The sequence below is a fragment of the Condylura cristata genome, unplaced genomic scaffold (assembly GCF_000260355.1).
Source record: "Condylura cristata isolate star-nosed mole 26May11 unplaced genomic scaffold, ConCri1.0 scaffold00023, whole genome shotgun sequence".
Lineage (NCBI taxonomy): Eukaryota > Metazoa > Chordata > Mammalia > Eulipotyphla > Talpidae > Condylura > Condylura cristata.
Window position 1 is genome coordinate 35,312,758 of NW_004567124.1, and position 23,163 is coordinate 35,335,920.

The 23,163-nt window shown below is 36.3% G+C and overlaps 1 protein-coding gene and 1 pseudogene across 4 annotated transcripts in view; both read left to right on the forward strand.

Moving 5' to 3' along the window:
- SCAPER (S-phase cyclin A-associated protein in the ER) overlaps positions 1-23,163 on the forward strand; it is a 398,115-nt gene that overhangs the window by 192,260 nt on the left and 182,692 nt on the right. For all 4 annotated transcript variants that reach the window (XM_004688004.2, XM_004688005.2, XM_012728648.1 and 1 more), the window contains exon 22: positions 3,154-3,280. In XM_004688004.2, the coding sequence (XP_004688061.1) occupies positions 3,154-3,280 (127 nt within the window). The remainder of the gene's footprint in view (positions 1-3,153; positions 3,281-23,163) is intronic.
- LOC105853978 lies at positions 13,409-14,030 on the forward strand (annotated as a pseudogene).

Below are 23,163 nucleotides of genomic sequence, written 5' to 3' on the forward strand. Positions count from 1 at the left end.
TATCTGTCACACAATGAAATTCACTGCTAATATTTTTCCACATGATGAGGTCAGTAACTTAAATTGGATAGGACCGCTGCCCGTTTTTGATTAATAGGGGGAAATGTATTACTCTTACTCGATTTTCGTCTTTTTTATTTCATTTTCCTTTTGTTAGATTGAGACATCTTGTCAATAACAATAGTGTACTTCATTGAATGGTCTTAAGTACATTACATATCTCTGATCTTCAAAAGATATGAAAAGAAAAATACATATATTATCTTCACTTTTAAGATAAGGAAAGTAAGATTCAGACTGGTTACATGCCCACCCCAGAGGTTTACATGTGTGGTATGTGCTTGAGCAAGAAATCAAGCATAGATTTTCTAGTTATATTCAGTCTTTGACTTGTCAGAGTAAAACTTTATATGGATAGCTTAGGTTTAAAATGCTGTTATCCAGTGCCTCTTTGAACTGTATTTCTTATTATATTCTTTGAGAAATTTTGATTCTTACAATAAAATAAATTTTATGGGGAGATTGTGTTCTAGAAAATTAATCATTTGTGTATAAAACCTCCTTATTTAAATAGACGAATAGGTTTGAAAACAAAAATAATGAAATTTGAAAATCAAAATACTAGATTTCAAGTCTATTAAATGCTTTTACCAGTTGCAACTCCCTGAAAAGGTCACCTAAATTCCTTAAACCTTGGTTTCTTCATTTTTCAAATGGAGATAATGCTAGTAACAGTACTTTTGAAAGAAATAAGGTGATGTACATAAAAGTATGTTGTAACCTATGAAATAATATTTCAAAATTAAGACATTTTTTAGGCTGTTTATTATTTGTTTATTGAGTGTACTTCAGAGGTACTATGTTAGGTGGAATGGATAAGGCAGTGAATTAGTAGATGATAAAAACCTTTCCTCAGTACCATCCAGTGTCATAGCCTCTGGTGACATATGATCATTTAAATTTAAATTATTAAAATTCCGTTCCTCAGTCATACTAACTATATCTCAAGCACACAGTGACCATATTTGGCTAGCAGTCACCATGTTAGGCAGTACTGGTAAAGAGCATTCCTGTCACTGCTTACTGTTCAGTTATCAAGTTCTGCACAGGACAGACTTGGGATGACTGGCAGAACTGTCAAATAGAAGTAATGCTGGAGTTAAGAATTAAGGGAAAAATAGGAACATCCTAAATAGTATGAAGGTGGTGAAAGCATTTCACATTGAGTAAATGAAGAGTATTTGCAAAGACCCTTGAAGCAGGAAAAAGAAGTTAATTTAGATACAGAAAAATCCTCATGCATGCAAAGCATGTGGGGTCGGATTGGCCCTTTTGGGAAAGGTTTTGTCTTCTTTGGTTGTGACAGGAGAAATAAAGAGCATGGGTGAGTATAGGTGAAATGCAGATTGGCTTATGGTAGAAAGTGAGGATTTCATGCCCAAGAAATTCCATTTTCTCTGTAAAATGAAAGATTTTTTTCCCAGGAAACCAAGTGGGAGAAACAGATGGGTGAATTTTGAAGAGATTAAGGGATATATGAAGCAAGTCTTCATGGAGAATGTAAGAGTAAATGAACAGAGCAAATGGATTTAGTAAATTCTGTATCTGTAGTCATCTTTTGTGTGGCATGACTTCTTATCAGAAATGGAAAATACTGGCGTATGTTTATTATTATTTTTTAAGATTTATTTATTTGTGCATACAGAACTAGGGTAAAGTCCAGAGCCTTAGGGGCGGTGAGAGGCTTCACCAGAGACAGAGTGGGGAACAGAACAGGCAGATTGATGAAGTACACTGCTGAGGGGAGCACTGGGTGGGTCAGGAGAGGTCTGCCACGCCATGTGGTCACCTCCGGGGCAGGCGGGAATCGAATTCATGCGGAAGCGGCTTTAGATTTTCAGTGCTGTGCTTTTAATCCGCTGTGCCACCAGGGAGGGCCAAGCATATGTTTGTTTTTTCAAAAAAGATGTACTTTATTTATGCCCATAGAACTGGGGTACAGGCCAGAGGTGCAGGGGCGGTGAGAGGCTTCACCAGACACAGAGTGGGGAGCAGAACAGGCAGATAGACAAAGTACACTGCTGAGGGAGCAGCAGGCTCTGGTCAGCAGAGGTCTGTTGTGCCATGTGGGTCACCTCCAGAGCCGAGGATGGAACTCGCACTGAAACAGCAGTGGCCAGCTTGCAGTGCTAAGTCCTAACCCATTGCGCCACCAGGGAGAGCCAGCAGATGTTTATTAATCCAGCTAAATGAATTAATGTAATTGCCTCACCTCTAGGCAGTGAGAATGGTTCCTGGCCCACAGTGAGAACTAACATGCATTATTGACTATAATTATTAGTGGCAGTTGCGTAATGGGAGTAAAACTGGAAAACAGACAGGGAAATTGCACCTTTATAAGAAAGTGATCGTAACTCTAGCCTATGGAATTACAGATAAGTGAAACATTATCATTCTTATGGATAAAAATGATAAAAAAAAAATAGAGCTCTGGGAGAATACATTTCTGCAGGATTCGTAAGCAAGGGCAAGGGAAGAGGACTGCACAGTGGATGAGGTGTTTGAAACACAAGAATTGAGTGCTACAAAGAAATACTATACAGTTCCCTTACTAAAGTATCCCAAAGTCTAAGGAATAGGGAGTACTATGTGGTAAAAAGCCAAAAATTGCTCTTTTCTAAATAAGAGATTCAGCAGAGGCAGGAAATCCCCAAATTGTCTATAAATTAGAACATGGGGAATTAAACATTAAGAGTTCTCAATGCCTAGAACATCATCTCCAAGCCTACCTTGAAAATTTAAATCAACACTAATAGCCTACTCAGGTTCTGCATCTCCTGTGCTGTCATCCTCTCACTCACATCTCAGAGACTGTTCTGGTTTAAGTGTCATGCAGACACATGGCAGCCATTGTTCCAAATAATTCTGGGGATTGACAGTTCTGTCCACTATTTCTCTCTTGTGCTGTGAGTACTAGATTGTTGTTCCTGAATGTAAAGTGAGGCCAGTCTGATGTGTAGTTTGCATTTTCTTCCCCTCAGGTGCTCTGTAATTTCTAATATAATCATTCAAATACCTTTTCTTTTAAGTATTTAGGCAAATGAGTATTACATTGCAACTTATGTCATTCTTTCCTTTCATTTTGTATTGAAGACTTCAGCGATTAGCCAAAGATCTTCTAAAACAAATTCAAGTACAAGACAGTGGCTCATGGGCAAACACAAAGGTTTCTGCTTTAGATCGTACCCTTGGTGAGATCACTAGAATACTGGAAAAAGAGGTATGTAACTGATCTGTGTCGCTGGTCTTAATCTTTGTGAGTCTTTCTTACCATGACAGAATATAGAGTTAGTAGGCAGAATCAGTATATATGTTTCTTCTGTGTTTCCAAATGATCACCCATTGGTGGATATTCTTCCCTTGTCTTAATGAAAATGAAGTTTTTTTTCAGTTGTTTTAATTGAAGTCCTCAATTGTAAAATATGTTCTTTAGGTCATAGTTTTATCAGTCATATCTTTTTATACATAACATAAAATAATTTAAATGAAATCATTATAATAGATATATAATTGTAATGCACAAAATAAAAGCCTCAATTATAAAGCTCATAAGTCACTATCAGCTTTCCACAAAACATCAATATCCATCCTGTTTCTAACAGAAAATTTGACATTTTCTTTAATGACAGCTTGAAAGTTCTTTAATCATTTCTAAAATATTATTTACCATGGAAAGGTTAAAGTACAAAGAAGTAAAATTCCCTGTAAAAGTATTGACATTTTATTGTATTCTCTTATAATCCTTATACTGTGTATCTAAAAATTATTTTATCTGGATAATTTTAGCACAATTATTTTCTTATTTAAAAATGCTTTGCAACTAAATGGACCTATTATAGTTTGCATAATTTATATCACTCAGGTGTTTTCTATTTTTCATTAAAGTTAATGACCATCTTTGTTTACTTAGCTGCATTTATTTTTGTTTTCTGGGCTTAAAATTTATTTTGTAATATTTGGCATATGGAAAGGAATCCAATGATAACATGACATAAAGATGGTGACTGGCTATGAACTCACTACTACTCAGCTTAAGAACTTGACTGTTCCTAGTACATTATGGTTCCCAGTGTGAGCCTTCCTTACCCTAACTCCTGGCTCTGCCCCTCTAAAGGGGTAACATTGTACTGAATTAAAAGTATGGTTAGCCTTTCCTTTTTTTAAAAAAAAAAAACAGTAACTTCATTGCTTTCATCACATAAATGTATTAAGTAATTAGTTACTTATTTTTTATTTTTATACATGTTTTTCACTCATTTGTCCTGTTATACAGTAATTATTTCACTGTGTTAATACTACAGTTCTTTTATCCATTCTCCTAACAATAGATGTTCATTTCCTGAATTTTTTTGTGTATGTGTGTGAGAGAGCGAGATTAGCGTTAGTGCTATTCAAACAACCTCACATGAGAGCAGATGAACAAGAATTTCTTTAAAGTAGGGAGTCTCCAACTCTAATCTTCATCAGAATCACCTAGAGGATTTACTAAAACATAAATTGTCAAGTCCCATCTTAGATTTCTGATTCTGTGGACCTGAAGTGTGTTTCAAGAATTTGTATTTCTAGTCAGTTCCTATTTGGCATTGTTGCAGCTGCTGCTAGGACCATACTCAGAATTATTGCGCATGCTTCAGAGTGGGTTCTCGGGCATGTGAATGTCCAAGTCTTAAGGTAGTGCTCAGCTGTGTTTTAGCATCAGATGATACTGTGGCACTGTGGCCAAGCCATTAAACTCAGTTTTTGTGAAACACTCTCCTTTTTTATAACCTCAAGGAATTCAGAAACTGGTCATGTCAGACACTGTATGGAATATTTGGGTGGGTGAGGGTTGATATATAATGGGAAAATTTTATAATTTTTTAAAAAGTTAACACATACTGATTAACTTTTGTTTTGATAAAGGCTACTTCTACTTGAACTAACAGGTATTTGCTTAAAGATACCATTATGTGGGCCTTATCTCATGGTTATCTCATGGTTATTGTGTTAGATTGAAGTAATCGCAGTTTTTTGAGACAAATGTAAATGACCTATTTAAGAAGGGCATTTAGTATAAAAATCTAAGTAACATCATTTCATTCACAGAGGGGCAATTTACTGGAATACCACTGATTCCTTATAATTTGAGGGAGAAAAATGTCATCTGGCTCCCAGTCTAAATGGGCTGTATCAGAAACCTTCCTGTAAAACTGTCCCCAGAGTATACATTGCAGGACCACCAAAGAGACTAAACTTAGCTACAGTAAGATCTGTTTGCTACTTTTATAACTAAAACTCTTTCACCTAGCTGAAACAGACTCACTTTATGTGAAATTCCTTTCTGTAGACTTATACTGACATTTCAGTATAATTCAGCTGATGATATTTATGATTTAGTCTAGGAATTGTAAATAATCATTCCTTTTGTTTGGAAAACTGCCTGGAGTAACAAAATCATTAGAGCTAAAGCCAAGTACCCAATGAAGGATTTGCAGAGAGCCTAGCAGTGACAAGGTGGAACTGGCGAAACTTGAGCAAGCACTCACTGAGGAATGGTGAGAGATGAATCTTGAAGTCTTTAACCTCTTAATTTGACCTTAGTACACTGATGTTTTCTGTTACTCCCTTGACCCAGTTTTCCCTCAGAGTTTTTTTCTGAAGTTCTGAACCTCTTTTAAGAGTTAGTGGGTTAAACATTTTGTGAGGCACAAAAAGAGAACTGGGTTTTGTAACTGTGTGTCTCAGCGCCTTCTGGCATTTGGGGCTCTCTGATTCTATGTAAAAGTCATATTGCACAAGTTAATACATTTAACAAGAATTAGCCATTTCTGTAAGAAATACTGTGGTCTAGGTGTTATACTCTACTAACAAAAATACCTAAAAAGTCTGAGAAAAGTAGTTTCTTAAATGAATCAGAGAACTAAAAAGAAGTTAAAGAATTATCAACAAATTAAGAATTTAGAAGTTTGTGTGTATAAATGAATTCTCCAAAAGCGTGTCCCAGACTATCAAATGTAACTCACAATTTTGCCAGCCTCAAAGGTGAGGAAGAGTGAAAGCCTAAGGGCTGCTTAGGCAACTTATTATAAAGTCTAATAGGATTATTTCCCTTCATAATATAATCATAAATCCTTTCACTCCTACCCTCAAAGACTAAAGAGAAAGCACTTTGGCATCATATAGAAGCTATAACCATAATGCAATTCTGGAGTAGATTTGTAGCCCAAATTTTCATCACTATGGTAATGAAATGGTGAGTTGAATGTTAAAGCTTAGTACTATGAAGCTATCTGCAGCTGCTGCAACATCAGTTTGATCCCCTGCCGGGGTGGTGAGCCACATGGTGCAGCAGACCTCTCTTGTCAGGCCCACTGTTCCCCTCAGCAGTGGATTTCAGTAGATCTGCCTCTTCTGCTCCCCATTCTGTCTCTGATGAATCTTCTCACCGCCCCCTCTACCTCTGGATTGTACCCCAGTTCTTGTGTGCATAAATAAATAAATCTTTAAAAATTAAATTAAAATAAAATAGTCCCAGATTGGTTGATTGATTCAGCTTCTCCCTAGGAAGCTGGCAAAAAGAATTGCAAGTCTTCATTGGAAGAAGATGCCTTTATCCTAGTCCTCAATTAAATTCTACCAAATTTAAATAAACAAATGGCCACAGTTAAAATCACACACACCCTCCCTGGTGGCACAGTGATTGGAGTGCGGTGCTGCATGGCTGGATGCAGCTGCTTCAGCAAAAGTTCAGTTCCCAGCAAGGAAGGTGACCCACATGGTGCAGCCAACCTCTCCTATCTCCCACTGCTCTCCTGAGCAGTGTACTTCATTGGTCTGCCTGTTCTGTACCACCCGCTCTATCTCTGATGGGTCCTCTCACCACCCTTGCACCTCTGGCCTATACCCCAGTAGTTCTGTATGCATAAATAAATCAATCTTTAAAAAAAAAAAAACCACAAAAGTAAGTAGGTAATTATTAGTAGAACAAACAGAAATTAATACTGCCAGACTTGGTGAATGCCAGTCACTGATTATATAAATGTGCTTTCTATATTTTAAGAAAATAAATGGCAAGTTTAAAAGTATTTATGGTAATGCCTCTAATAATAGTGACAATATAGGTAATTCAGAATGGTCGATTAATAAAGCTTAGACAAACTATGAACTAGACAAAATTGCTGACAAAGCAATAGAGATTTAATGGGCCAAGATCTGGGAATATGGCTTTTTGGAACTGAGCACAATTAATCCAAATAGGTGACTGAGAAGCTGAGTCTTACTTTGGGCATCTTAGAACTAGAGATGGACAGCATGTTTTGGGATCTAGGGCTACCAGTTGTAAAGACTCTGACCTAATACCCCGCTCCCAAAACAGATTTCATAGGGTAGCATTGTAAAGGACTGCACTTGAAGGAGAACCGATAGGATATTTGCTAGTCATTGCACATAACACAGCACAAGCTCAAGTCATCTGTGTGATGGGAAAATCACAATCACTGAAAAAAGAGTAAGGTTCTGTTAATTTCCAAGTGCCCAATAGAAGCAAATGGAAAATTGACTGTGGAGGAAGACAATAAATTATATCAAAAAAAAAAATTCAAATACAGTGGCTGACATAGAAATTTCATATCAAAAAACATGATAACATGGATAAAAATCAATAGAAACATACTAACAGGGACTCCAAAACTACGTTTACTGTGTCCAAGGATATAAGTAGTTACTGATTTTTAAAAGCTATAAACAATTAAAGACATGAGAACTGAGCGTGGATTATTTTAGTAATCAACATTAAGAGTTTGTAGATGAGGTAACAGTAGAATAAACTAGCAGAAGAGATAGTGTACTGTAAGATAAAGCATAAGAAAAAATTCAAAATGAAATATGGTGAGAAGACATGAAAACTACAGAAAGTATTTTATTATCTATCATAAGGAAGTAATAGCCTTATAATAGATAATAAAAACATCCAATGTATTATAATTATGTATAATTATTTAGAAGAAAAGTACCTGAAAATCTGGCAGAATTGGTATTATTACTTAGAACTGATTCAAGAAACACAGTGAAGTCTAAGCTAACAAAGAGATCCATACCTACATACATCTTAGTGAAATGTGGGTAAAACCAAAGTATATGCCAATCTTAGTCATGAAGATGGATTCAAAATGACTGACTACATTATGGCAATTGAATTATGCAGTGTGTGAAAAGAGTAATATATCACAAGTTGGATTTATTTAAAATATTCACATTTGGTTAAATATTAAAAAATCTATCATAGCTCGTATTAATAAAAGAAAACAAGATCATGTCTAATGATGGAACAAAAATGATAAGTTCAAATAAATTCATCATAGAAAACCAGTAATACAGTGGAGTTTCCTTATTCTGACAAATTGTATCTCTATAATAAAGTAAGACTAACATCATTCTTAATGGTGAAAAGTTGAAAACTTATTCTTTGAAATTGGTAACAAAAGAAAGATGCTGGCTATCAACGCTGCTTTTTAAAATTTAGATTCTAGCTCCTGAAGAAAGACAAAGAAAAGATTTTGAGACAAAACAGTGCAACTCATCCTTAGCAAATGAAATAAATTGTACATAAAAATACAAAATGATTATCAGATAATTAATACATAAGCTTAGCTAGGATACTAGATACAGTACAAAAAACAGTTGTATGTGTAATATCAAAATAATATCTAGGAGTAAATCTGTTATATAAACAGATTGAACTCATTGTAGAATGTGTCTTTCTTACTAAGTTGATTTGTGCACTCCCAATTAAAATACCTTGTATTAGGAAATTAAGACATTATTTTATGGAAGTTGAAATGTGGAATCTTAAAATGGACCTTCAAAGAAACCAAGCTAGCCAAGACAATATTGAGAAAGAATGATATTGAATATTTGCTATACCAGGCTTCAAAACTTATTAAAAAACTGCAATAATGAAGATGCTATTCAAGAAAAAGAAAAATGGAACATAATTGAATTCATAAATATCCATTCAAATGCTGATTTTTTAATGTCTGATTTGTGAGTTATTTCTCCATGCTTATATGAAAAAAAGCATTGGGGAAAAATATGTTGTTTTGTGAATAAATCTACAATGATTAAATATCCCTATTTATTTTGGGAATAACATTTCTAGTATGTTGATAGTATCTGTTCACAATGAAATTTAGTTTTAATTTGTTATAGCAGTGATTCTCAAACCTTTATATGTATCAGAAACACCAGTTTTTGCCTTTGGATACAGAAGACTGGTGGGACAGGAACATAGTACATTTTAAATTTTTAATTAATTTATCTTTAACTAAATTAATATTGAGGTACCCCTCATCATGTATTACCAGCAGACTGCAACCACCACTATCCACTACTGACTCACCGATATTCTACCCCATAGACCACTGTGCTTTCTTCTTTGTTCTCAATCCTCCCACGTGACTGCCCTTCCTTTGTGCTTCAATTCTGTGGTCAGCTATCAAGTGTTAGTTTTTCAGCATGTCCTTCTCTATTAGCTACTTTACATTCCATACACTAGTGACACCATCCACTATTTTATCTTTCTCCTTCTTATTTCACTTAGCGTATTCTTTCTAGCTCCATTTATGTTGTTGTAAATGTCATTAGTTTATTTTCTTTGATCACTAAGTAGTATTCCATTGTGTATATATACATCTTCTTGACCCAGTCTTCTGTTCTAGGGCACTTGGGTTGTTTCCATTGTTTAACTATAGTAAATAGTGCTGTAAAAAACATGGAAGTACAATCCCCCCAGGTTTATTGTTGCTCTGTTTACAATAAAGAAGACATGGAATCAACCCAAATGCCCAAAAATAGATGACTGGATTAAAAAGATGTGATACCTATACACCGTGAAATATTACTCAGCAATCAAAAAGATAAACTCATGCTTTTTGCAGCAACATAGGTGAAGCTGGAAGGGATCATGCTTAATGAAATAAGCCAGAAAGAGAAAGAAAAATACTGATTTCAATCATAGCAGGAACATAAGGGATCAGGGTGGGGAGGGGTATAAAAGAGACAAAAAATGTAATAGATTAAAAATTAAAACAGTGAACAACTATAAATCAGAAATATTTTATGGGGGTGGAAGGGGGAATGGGGTCAGATCTGGGGTGGGGAGAGTGCACTGACTGGTGATAGCACACAGGTGAATTGTTGGTGGGAAGTCCATAGGAATTACAACTGAGATAAAAATGCACAAAATGAAGAATGATGTAAAAATTTTAAAAATTTAATGAAAAATAACATGGGAATGCAATCCTTTTGAATTAGTGTTTAATAATTTGGAGGATAGATGCATAAGAGTGGAATTACTAGATCAAATGACAGATCCATTTTTAATTGTTTGAGACAAACTTTGCTTTCCATAAGGGCTGGATGAGTTTGCAGTCCCACTAGTAGTGTGTGAAGGTTCCAGTTTCTCCACATCTTCACCAGCACTGAAGATGCTTAGCACCATTGTTACTGATGTTCACCACATGGTGATTCTCACAGGTGTGAGATGATATCTCATTGTGGTCTTGATTTGCATTTCTCTAATAACTGATTGTGAAAATGTTTTCATGTATTGCTGTCTGTTCAAAAATCTTTGAAGAGGTATCTTTTCTTTTTTAATACATTTCTTGATTGGGTTATTTTGTTTTTGTAGAGTTTTATAAGTTCTTTTTATATCTTTGATATCAGCCCTTTTCAGATGTTATGTTGTATAAATATTTTCCTCCATTCAGTAGGGTATCTTCATTTTAGTTAAAGGTTTCTTTTTGGGCCCTCCCTGGTGGCACGGCGGGTTAAAGCACAGCACTAAGAAGCTAAAGCCAATTCCACATGAGTTCAATCCCTAGCCCTGGAGGTGACCCACATGGCGCGGCAGACCTCTCTTGGCCCGCCCACTGCTCCCCTCAGCATTGTACTTCGTAAGTCGTCCTGTTCTGCTCCCTGCTGTCTCTGGTGAATCCTCTCACCACCCCTGCACCTCTGGCCTATACTGCAGTTCTGTATGCACAAATAAATAAATCTTTTTTTTTAAAAAAAAAAAAGGTTTCTTTTAATATACAGATTTTTTTTTTTTAATTTTTTGCAGTCCCAGTTGTTTTTATTCTCTCTTATTTTCCTTGTTAGGATGAATTGCTAAATGCATCAGTAAATCTTATGTCATGAAAGGTTAAGCCTATGTTTTCTTCTATGTATTTTAGAGTTTCAGGTTTCACAACCAAGTCTTTTATTCATTGAGTCTAGTTTCATTCTTTTGCATTCACTGTTCAGCTTTCCCAACACCGTTTATTGAAGAAGCTATCATTTTTCATTGTATGTTTTTTGCTCCTTTGTCATAGAGCAACTGTCCAGATATATATGGGTTTGTTTCTGGATTTTCAATTTGATCCCATTGGTCTGTCTATTTTTGTTCCCATATTAGGCTGTTTTAATTATTATGGTTTTATAATACAGCTTATGGTCTGTAAGTGTCAAGACTGCTTTTGTTATTCAGGACCATTTATGGTTCCATATAAATCGCTCTAGTTCTTTGAAATATTTCATAGACACTTGTATTGTATTGGATCTGTATTGTTTTGGATAGAATGAACAGGGAATATTTTTCCACTTGTTTGTGTCTTTATCATTTTCAGTAATATCTCACAGTTTTTCTTGTTTTTTTTTTTTTACCTCCTTTGCTAGGTTTATATAGAGATATTTAAATTTTTTGGTTTAATTGTAAATAAGTTCACTCTCTTAATCTCTCTTCTGTTGCATTGTTTGTGTGTATAAGAAAGCAACTGATTTGGGTGTTGATTTTTATACTCTGTCACTTTGTGAAACTGATTGTTTCAATTAGTTTTTCCATGGAATTTTAAGGTTTCTCTATGTATATATTCTTGTCATCTGCAAATAATAACTTTACTTCCACTTTCCCAGTTTGGATTCCTTTTGTATCTTTCTCTTGCTCTGGCTAGAAATTCCAATAGTGTGTTGAATAACAATGATGATAGTGGAGATTCTGATTTTTTACCAGATCTTTGTGGAAATTCTCAATTTTTTAACCATTAAGACTGATACTAGCTATGGGTTTGTCGTAAATGACTTACTATGTTAATGTATATTTCATTCTGAATTTTTGAAATCTTCAACATAAATTAATCTTGGATCTTAACAAGTATTTTTCTGTATTTGATCATGTGATTTTTATCTTCTTGATGATGTGGTGAGTTAGGTTGATTGATTATAAGATATTTAACCATGCTTTTGTACCTGGTAGGAATCCCACTTGGTCATGACGTATGACTTATTTAATGCAGTGGTGGAGTGGTTTGTTAGGATTTATTTGGGATTTTGCATCTGCTCATTTGGGAGATTGGTTTGCAATTTTCTTTTTGCATCATGTTATCTTTTCTTTGGGTTTGGTATTAGAGTAATGTTAGCCTCATAAAGAATATTTGGAGATAATCTTTATTTTTCAATTTTTGGAAATATTTGAGCACGATAGGCATTAGTTTATCTTTGAAGGTTTGGTAGAACTCACTTGCAAATCCATCGGTCCTGGATTCTTGGGTTGTTTTGTGTGTTTTTTTTTTCTAGAGTTTTGATTACTACTACAAATGATTTCTTTATGGTTTCTCTTTCTTCCCTATTAGTCTCAGTTGATTGTAGAATTCTGAGTATTTGTCTATCTATTCTAGATTATTTGTTAGCATATAGGTGTCCATAATAGTCTCAAATTATTCTCTGAATTTATTCAGCATCTGTTGTGATTTCTCTTAATTTATTTCTGATTCTATTTGAGGTTTTTTTTTTACCTTTGTCTTGATGAGCCTTGTTTAAGGTATTTCTTTTCTTTCTTTCTTTCTTTTATTTCCCCCCAAAGATTCAGCTTTTGGTTTCAGTGATCTTTTGTGTTGTCTTTTTAATTTCTATTTCATTTACTTCTGCTTTGATTTTTATTAATTCTGTTCTTCTAGTTTTTAGATATATTTGTTCTGTGTTTTATAATTCCTCAAGTTAAGACAAAGGTTATTTATTTGAGCTCTTTTTTCGTGCTTGATGTGGGCCTGTGTGGTATATATTTCCCTCTTAGTACTGCTTTTGCTGTGTACCATAGAGTTTAGATCTTAGATGTTTATTCTCATTTGTCTAGAGGTACTTTTTAATTTTTTTGAGTTCCTCATTAACCCAGTGATCTTTCAGTAGTGTGTTAATTCAGTCTCTGTGTATAAAGGACTTCCCTACTTTCTTTTGAAAGTTGACTTCCAGTTTGATACTTTTATGGTCATTAAAATATGATATTTGGGGGAGACCTAGAAGACCCGCAACCTGGAGCAGCTCAGAGGTGTGAATAATAAATAGCTCTTCAAGTCTGCAATCGAAATGGTCTCCAATTAAAACTACATTGGAAAAAATAGGAAAGAAACAGAATGGAAAGAATAAAAAAGTTGAAGAGGCAGAACCTGAAGAATTTGTGGTGGAAAAAGTATTGGACAATCGTGTAGTGAATGAAAAGGTGGAATATTTCCTAAAGTGGTAAGGATTTACAGATGCTGACAACACTTGGGAACCTGAAGAAAATTTAGATTGTACAGAGTTGATTGAAGCATTTCTTAATTCTCAAAAAGATGGTAAAGAAGAGGATGGTGTAAAAAGAAAATCTTTATCTGACAGTGAATCTGATGATAGCAAACTAAAAGAGAAAAGAGACGCTACTGACAAACCAAGAGGTCTTGATCCTGAACGAATAATTGGTGCCACAAGCAGCAGTAGAGAATTAATGTTTCTTATGAAATGGAAAGATTCAGATGAAGCAGACTTGGTGCTGGCAAAAGAGGCAAACATGAAGTGTCCTCAAATTGTAATTGCTTTTTATGAAGAGAGACTAACTTGGCATTCATGTCCAGAAGAGGAAGCTCAATAATTGTATGCATTGCTTTTTATGTGTACTTAGATATATGTATGTAATCTGGGCCTTGGTTTTTTGATTTACTAGTGTGAAGAAATAAATGCATTCTAGTGAAAATCAAGTTTGATTTGTTCATTTTGAGAGTTGTTAAGAGTTTTTTTTTTTTTTTTTTGCATCTATAGCACTGGTTCCTTTGAAAAAATAAGAGCTTTCTGTAGTTGCTTCCTTTATCAGAAAAGAACATTTGCTACCATGGTATGTTATTTCCCCTGCATTAGAGAAAAGCTTTTCTTAATATTGAGAAATCTCCATAGTCATTACTCAGTCCAAATTTTTTGTGTTTAACTCAAATGCCTAAGGGCCATTCTTGATTTTTTGTTCATTTGTTTTTCTGTGTGTTTGTATATACATAAAATACATATGTAAACAACAGTTTTCCGCTTTTTTTTTCCCTGTAACTTTCACCAAACAGCATTTTGTGACCATGGATAAGCCCCCTTTTTGTGATGCCATCATTTTTGAGCAACCTAAGGACAAAATCACTTTCAGTTCAACTGAAAATTTTCCTGAAGATTTACCTTCCAAATAAGTAGATTATTTTATAATTGGACAATTTAAATATAAGTAATTTTTAAATTGGACAGTTTAAAAACAGCCATATCAGACATTATTTTATATCTGGAATTGTAGAATTGCATTTTATTTGCAGAATAAATACCTCTACCAACAACTTTCCCACCCAAAATGAGAAAGTTAGATAAATCCTGATGTGTTATAATTAGGCAAGTAAGGCTTAATTAAATGGATAGTTAAAGGTTTCTTCTAGTGAACCATTCCTTTACAAGAAGTTGATGTCCTTGAGTCCCTGTGGTATATTGACTGAAAGGCCATGATTTGTGGAACATCTAAGACTGTTAATGGAAACCTAATGAGTGGTAAGCAATGTTGGCAATTTAGGGTTTGCTGGAATAAATGGGTGAACAGACTTTTGTAACCCAAACTCTTGACCTGCATGTTTTTTCTTTACCCCCAATTCATTCCTTATATGTAGATTCAAATTTTCTCAGTATTTTGGTTACTGATTAAACAGAAGCCAGGAAAAAAAGTAACTTTGTAGTAAGCAGAATGTTATTCAACTATATATTGTTTATTGTAAATACTGGTGAACAGTGGTCAATAAATAGTTTTATATTCCAAAAAAGTATATATTGATATTTGTTTTATGCCCCAGGCTGTGGTCTGTCTGGACAGTGTCCCATGTGTGGTTGAGAAAAAAAAATGTGTATTCTGCTTTTACAGGATGCAGTTTCCTGGATATGTCTGTGATGTCCAAGAGTTCTAATTCTCTATGTAGGGCTGTTTATTTTTCTCTTCAGTTGATCTGTCCATTGGTGAAAGTGGGATGTTGATGTCTCCTATCACAAATGTTTTCTTCAAATATTTGTTTTCAGAGTTGATAGTATTTGCCTAATGTATTTTGATTTACCTTCATGGATGCATATACCTTGACGAGTAATATGTCTTCTTGGTGCCTTGTTCCTTTATCACTAAATAGTGTTCCTCTCTGTCTCTTGATTCCTTTTTTAACTGAAAATCTATTTTGTCTGATAACATGTGTGACTGTCCCTGCCTTCTTTTAGGTCCCATTTTCTTGAAGAATTGTTTTTGAACCCTTTACTTTGAGCCTATGTTTGTCTTTGGAGTTATGGTGTTTTTCCTGGAGACAGTAGAAGGTTGGCTTCTGATTCCTGGTTTAACAAAATACTCTGTCTAAATTGGTGAATTCATTCCATTTTACATTTGAAGTGATTGCTATGTGACAGCCCATTGCTGCCATTTTATTCTTAATTTTTGTGAGTCAATCTGTTTCTTTGGTTTTTAATGTAACTTCCTTCTAGTATTTCTTAGAGGATAATTTAGCCTTTGCCATTTCCTTGAGCTTCTCTGTGACTATAAAGGCCTCATATCTGAATGAGATTCCTTCAGGATAGAGTATTCTTGGCTGAGAGTTCTTCCTCTTACTTATTCAGAACACTGCATTCCATTCTCTCCTTGTTTACCATGTTTCTTCAGAGAAGTCTGATGCTAGCTTTTATCAGTGTAGCTTTATACTTTATCTGCTTTTTTTTCTTTGCCAGCTTCAGTGTTCTTTCTTTGTCCTGAATTATTGGAAGTATCTTAGTATCTTAGTTTTGGTCTCTATTTAAGTATGTTAGTGTTCTTTTGTATACCTCGATTCGTACATTTATTCCCATCTCTGGGTTCCTGATATTTTCCTCATTACTTCTTTAAATAATGAAGTTATTTAACAGAAAGTAATAATTTTCTGTTCCTTTTCTTCTCTTTTCCTTCTCTGGCATTCCTATTACTCGTACATTGCATTTTTTCATGGAGACTGTTGCTTTTCTTCTTCTTTAATTTCCTTTTCTTTTTTTAAAGATTTTATTTATATATGCATACAGAACTGGGGTACAGGCCAGAGGTACAGCAGCAGTGAGAGATTCATCAGAGACGAGTGTGGGGAGCAGAACAGGCCAACTGACAAAGTACACTGCTGAAGGGAGCAGCGTACAGGTCAGGAGAGGTCTGCCGCACCATGTGGGTCACCTCCAGAGCAGGGATCAAACTCACACTGAAGTGGCTTTAGCTCCTTAGTTCTGTGCTTTAACCCACTGTGCCATGAGGGAGGGCCCTTCTTTAATTTCATTTTCTCTTTCCTTCTGTTGCTTTGCGGGGCAGCCATGTTGGGAGCAGCCTAGGTGAAGGAAAGACAATTCAAAGTAAGAGAGACCTAAAGGGTATTGAACCTCAGGGAAAACAAACCATTTTTTCAGAGCAGTCTCACATTCACTAAGGATCAGGTTTAGGGAAGGTGGACAAGTATGTGAAGGAATGTGCATGGTAGAGATGTAGATTGGGTATACATAATAGTCTGTATGTGGTGGGGAGTTTATTGGGGATGCATAAATGTCTGGCAAAAGCTGGGGGGATGTAAAGAGGAACTGTTGCCTGGAGGGCCTCATTGTTGCTGCTAATCAAAACATCTCTATCTCTATCTTTAGTTCCTGTTTATATTTAACTTACTGTCAAGGTATTCTTGCTTTTATGCTAATCTAGCCATAATATCTGCCTGCTGTATCAGCATGTAATTGTTTTCCAGTGTGTTCCTCATGTCAAGACTTTTATCCTGAAGACTTTAGGCTCCCTTCCTGACTCTACATTTTAATTTAACCAGCAGAAACTCTGGGTGCCAAGGTGATATCCCTAGAACAAGGTGGGCTGGGGATTCCACATCCTTTCTACCTGGGTTCTTTGTACATTTACATCTTCAATAACATTGATTTGTTCCACTTTATCTGTTCTACTTCTGTGACATGAGTTTTCATCTCCTATATTTCTCTTTTGAAATCCAGAAACTATTTTTATCTTAGAGCTTCATTTTCTGTCTTCAGTTCATCGATTTCCATTGCAAGAACATTTTTTTTTCTTAGTTTTCTTCCATATCTGGTAAGGAGACAATAGCTCCCAAGTCAGTGTATTGAGATCCTGGAGATTTGTTCTCTCTGTGTATTGTACTATTCACTTAGGGACTAATGTTGCCATTTGTTGGGTTTTTCTTTCCACTCACTATTAACTTTGGAACCCAGCACTGTATGTGGGGTTTTCTCTGGGTGTGGGTCCTCCCTCCTCGTTGGTCATGATTCTCATCTATCTGGGCAAGCATTTGGCAAGGTATGAAATTTGGTTTGTGAGGCCTCTGGCCACTGTGGCTCACTTCCTAACTCAGGTCTGGGTTCTGCTTAGTCTGTTCAGGTGCTGCCAGGAATCTTGTGGGATGTCACAATGCCTTTGTAGGTCCAGGTAGATGATGACCTGAATTGAACTCTGTATCCTATAGAGAGTCACAAGGCTTCTGCCAGTCTGTGCAGATGCTGGCTGGTCATTGTGGGTATTCACAAGGCCTCTGCTGGACTGGATGGAGGCTGGCAGAGTCTCACAAGGCCTCTGGCTTATTTGGAACCCTCTCTGACATGGGTTCAGGGCCCCTCCACTCCATGAGGGCACTGGTAGGCTCTCATAGTATGTCACAATGACCCTGTAGGTCTGGTTAGAGACTGGTGGGGTTTCATGGAAATTCACAAGCTCGGAAGACTGCTGGTCTGTTCAGGACCCACAGGTTCTCATAGAAGGCTGTGCAGTGATAGATAATGTTATCCTCCTTTATGGGGGTCCTGGGTCTCATGAGTCTGCTGGTGGAAAAATGGTATCATTTTTTTTTAAATTGAGATAGCATTGGTTTACAACACTATATATGACTTAGGGTAATATTTTCACACCTGTTCAGATTTATGAACAGGTTGCCCATACTTCTCCACCATACCTTCAGATTGCCCATACTTCTCCACCATAGTCTAGAAGGCCTCCTCCCCTCATTTCCCCCCACCTTCCTGAACTTCCTTTGGTAACCTTATTTCTGCAGTCATATTTTCAGGGCTTGTTTCATCTGTTCCTTTGTTTTATATAAGTGAAATCATTCAATATTTTTCTTCTTCTAATTCACTTCACTTGGCGTTAATTCCATCCAGTTCTGCCCATATTACCATAAATAGCAAGATTTCATCATTTTTATTATCGCTCAGTAATATTCCATTGTGGTGTGTGTAACATCTTTTTTTTACCACTTATCTGTTACTGAACACTAAAACAACAGCACTTTTACTTCCATAAGTAGTGCTGTGATAAACATAAGAGTAAATACATCCCTTCCATTTAAACTTGACACTACATTATCTCATGAACAAAAATTAATTCCAGACGGATCTAAATGTAAGAACATAAAAATAACCCCTTAGGAGATGTCAGAAGAATGTCCTTTTAGTTTGGGATTTTCCTTTTTATAAAAAGAACATTAGATATTACTTGTTAAATAACATTAGATATTACTTGTTAAATAACATTAGATATTACTTGTTAAATTTGGTAAATTTATATTAAAAATAAAAATGTTCTGTCTTCATTCAGATACCAGGAAAAGAGTAGAAAGACAACAGGATGGGAAATCTTTATAGATATGAAGCATCCAGACTCATTCTCTTTACTAGTATGAAAAATCCAAGTTAAATGCTTAGTGTGATACTAAGTCACCTATCAGAGTGGCAAAAATTAAAGTTTAAAAATACCATGTGTCGGCCCTCCCTGGTGGCGCAGCGGGTTAAAGCACTGCACTAAGAAGCTGAAACCACTTCCGCATGAGTTCGATTCCCGCCTGCCCCGGAGGAGATCCACATGGCGAGGCAGACCTCTCCTGACCCGCCCGCTGCTCCCCTCAGCAGTGTACTTCGTCGATCTGCCTGTTCTGCTCCCCACTCTGTCTCTGGTGAATCCTCTCACCCTCCGCATCTCTGGCCTGTACCCCAGTTCTGTATGAATAAATAAATAAATATTTAAAAAAAAATACCATGTGTTGACAAAGACCTCGCAGTTTGTGATAGAACTTGGTATTACTACTTTGGAAAGCAGCTTCCCATTGTAGGGTTGCATCTCATATTTGACTTCAGTGTCAGAGAAATTAAAGCATATGAATATTTGTAAATATACAGTGTTCAGTGTCAGCATTGTTTATAATTACAAAATGTGGAAAATAGCCCAAGTATCATCAATGGCTGGATTTGCATATTATGGAGTGATCCTGTCATGGAATATTACTTTAAAATAAAAACAAGTGAACTACATTTATGAATAATAACATGGATATATCTCACAAAGTATAGTGAACAAAACAACTTCTAAAAAGTACACACTATTACAGCTCCAGTTATATAAAGTTCAAAAATAGACAAAAGTGCCTAGAGTTTTAGAACCCATATACTGATAGTAAAACTATAAAGGAGATACTGAAAATATTTTTCATAAAAATCAGGACAGTAATTATTCAGAAATGAGTATTGAAGTTTCATCAGTGTCTTCCTGATACTTCTAGTTTTTGCACCTTACACAGTTGTTCAGATTATATTCTTAAATTACTCAAAATCTCCAAAGATGTTTGTTGTAGAAATGTTTTAGTATTTTTTTTTAAAGATTTATTTATTTGTGTATACAGAACTGGGGTACAGGCTAGAGGCTCAGGGGCGGTGAGAGGCTTCACCAGAGACAGAGTAGGGAGCAGAACAGGCAGATCGACGAAGTACACTGCTGAGGGGAGCAGCGGGCGGGTCAGGAGAGGTCTGCCACGCCATGTGGTCACCTCCAGGGCAGGCGGGAATCGAACTCATGCGGAAGCGGCTTTAGATTCTCAGTGTTGTGCTTTAACCCGCTGCGCCACCAGGGAGGGCCGTTTTAAGTATTTTAAAGGAGTATCAAAACATTTTTGAATATGAAAAGATATTTTTCTCATTTCTTACCATTGTATTAACATTTGATTGAAGTGAAAATTTATTTCATTTTTGGAATTAGTGTGGGGTCCTTGGGTTCACCCTGGGAAAGGTTTCACCTTTTCAGTGGCACGAGGTGAATTCCCAAGTGAATTTCTCCACAGAGGTGAGATGTTGATTATATTTAAAGAGCAGGTCTATTAGGAAAAAGGACAGAGGAATAAAGGACACTTGTATAGACACAAGTGGGCAGGAATAGCTGCCCTAAAAGGGATAGGCTTGCTGTAGAGGCCTGCATGGTCACAGGCAGGTGGGCTTGAAGGGGACAGCTTGACCTCCACTGAAGGAGGTCAGTGTAGAGAAGTCTTGGCATGGTACAGGTCACAGGCAGACAGAAGGCTGCTGCCATGCAGAGGGAAGGAGGGGCTGGAAAGAAGCACCTGCATAGGCACAGGTGGGCAGAGGACTGCTGCACTGTGCAGAGACTGCGCACTGATATATTCCTTTTCTCTTTGGGGGTGGAGGGGCTTCATTCCTTTGTGGAGTGGCCTATTTGCTTTAATTTTATATAACTATGTGGAATCCTAAAGGGATGGGAGATTTCACAGTGGGCCCAATCTCTCTATCTTAATCCTCATGGCTGTGCTTCCAACACTCACTATAGCAGTCTGATAACTGCTTGGTCTTATGCCTTGTGATAAGGCACTGAGGGTCTTGATTACTCTCACTGGTCATGTTACTCCCTTCTGCCCCCAAGTCCTTGTGTGAGTCAGCTTTTAATCTTGTGAGGTCTTCTCAAGGTTTTCTTTTTTTTTTTTTAAAGATTTATTTATTTATGCATACAGAACTGGGGTATAAGCCAGAGGTGAGGTGGGGGCTGTCAGAGGATTCACTAGAGACAGAGTGGGGAGCAGAACAGACAAACCAAGTGAAATACACTGCTGAGGGAAGCAGCAGGCCAGACAGGAGAGGTCTGCCACACCATGTAGATCACCTTCCTGACTGGGAATCAAACTCATGCTGAAGCAGCTGCTGATAGCTTCGCAGTGCTGTGCTTTTAACCCATTGCGCCATCAGGCAGGGCCCAGGTTTTCTATTCTTTTCCTCCATCCAATATGGTTTTTATTTGTGTTGATTTTCTCACTAAGTGATGATGAACATTACATTTCAGTTTGGATAGTTACAGCATCCCAGAAGCTTTCTGTGGTTTATAAGTAACATGAGACATTTGTATGTTGTTACTGTAAGTAAACAGTTTAAGCAGATGGATTGGACATGGAATTTATCCAATTGCTTTTCCTGACACTTTTAGAATGCTGCCAAATTTAAATAGAGATTCAGCTGTGAGTCACTTGAACCTGAGTAAGTAAGCTTCATAGCTGGCAGCAATATCAGTTTAAACTGAATTGAGAGGTGGCAAATCACAATTGAGCTTGTGATGCCTCTAGCAAAGTGTACCATGTTTTGGTGTTTTTGAACTTCACCCTGCACAGTCCTACCAACAAATAACTTTGGAAGGTAAAAAGATTAGAAACTCTTTACCCAGCCTACCCTCTTTTTTTCCCAGCTTTTTGCCAACTTAAGGGTTACGGCTATTTAACAGATGCCCCAACTCAGAAGAGATAAACCACTAATCACTAATTATATTCAGAAATTGTGTTCAGATCCTACTCATCCCTGCTTATCCTCCAGACCTCATGATTTCATCTAGTTTTGCTTCTTTTATTTCCAGCTGCAATTCTTCAGTTTAGAGGATCTGGAAAACATTCAATACCAAGAATTTCTTTTGACCACCTCACTTAGTATGTTCTCAAATTACATAGTTGTTTTCTCATAGCAGCTGATAAATAACTCTTTATAATTAATCTGATGACTGTATATGGCCTAAAGTAAAATGAAAATGTTTTTCATATATTCAGAGACTACTACAAGAAATTAATTATTATTTCAGTAATCTGACCTGTTTAAATTATGTATGGTATTATTTTATTTTTTAAATTTTTTGGGAAAGATTTATTTGTGCATACCAAACTGGGGTACAGGCCAGAGGCTCAGGGGCAGCGAGAGGATTCACCAGAGACAGAGTGGGGAACAGAACAGGCAGATCGACGAAGTACACTGCTAAGGGGAGCAGCGGGCGGGTCAGGAGAGGTCTGCCACGCCATGTGGTCACCTCCGGGGCAGACAGGAATCGAACTCATGGGGAAGTGGCTTTAGCTTTTTAGTGCAGTGCTTTAGCCCGCTGCGCCACCAGGGAGGGCCATGGTATTTTTTTATTTTCAAAGAAACAACAAAAGGAAATAAGTAGTCTTTGTTTTTGTTTTCAGGTGGTGGTTACAAAACTGTGCAATTGACAGAATTTACTAAACTAAATACCTAAATTTGTGCATTTTATTGTATTTCTATTACATCAGTTAGATATAATGATAATAATGATTAGGCATTAGATAATTAGATAACAATGGTTCCAAAATACTTTATGTTCCTTTTCAGATCATAAGGCTTACCCTGATTTAAAAAAAAAAAAAAAAAATACAGTTTCTAGTTGGTAGAATTTTGTCAGTGTGTCTTCTTTGTGAAAACTTTTATTTTAAGAGAAGATAAGTGTTTTTTTTTAATTCAATAATAAATATTAATGGTGCTAGCTTGTAAGAACATTTTTCACACAATTTGTCATCATTTCTGTTCTGATTATAAAAATTCTTTGTGGGCCCTCCCTGGTGGCGCAGCGGGTTAAAGTATAGCACTGAGATTCTAAAGCCGCTTCCTCATGAGTTCGATTCCCGCCTGCCCCGGAGGTGACCACATGGTGTGGCAGACCTCTCCTGACCC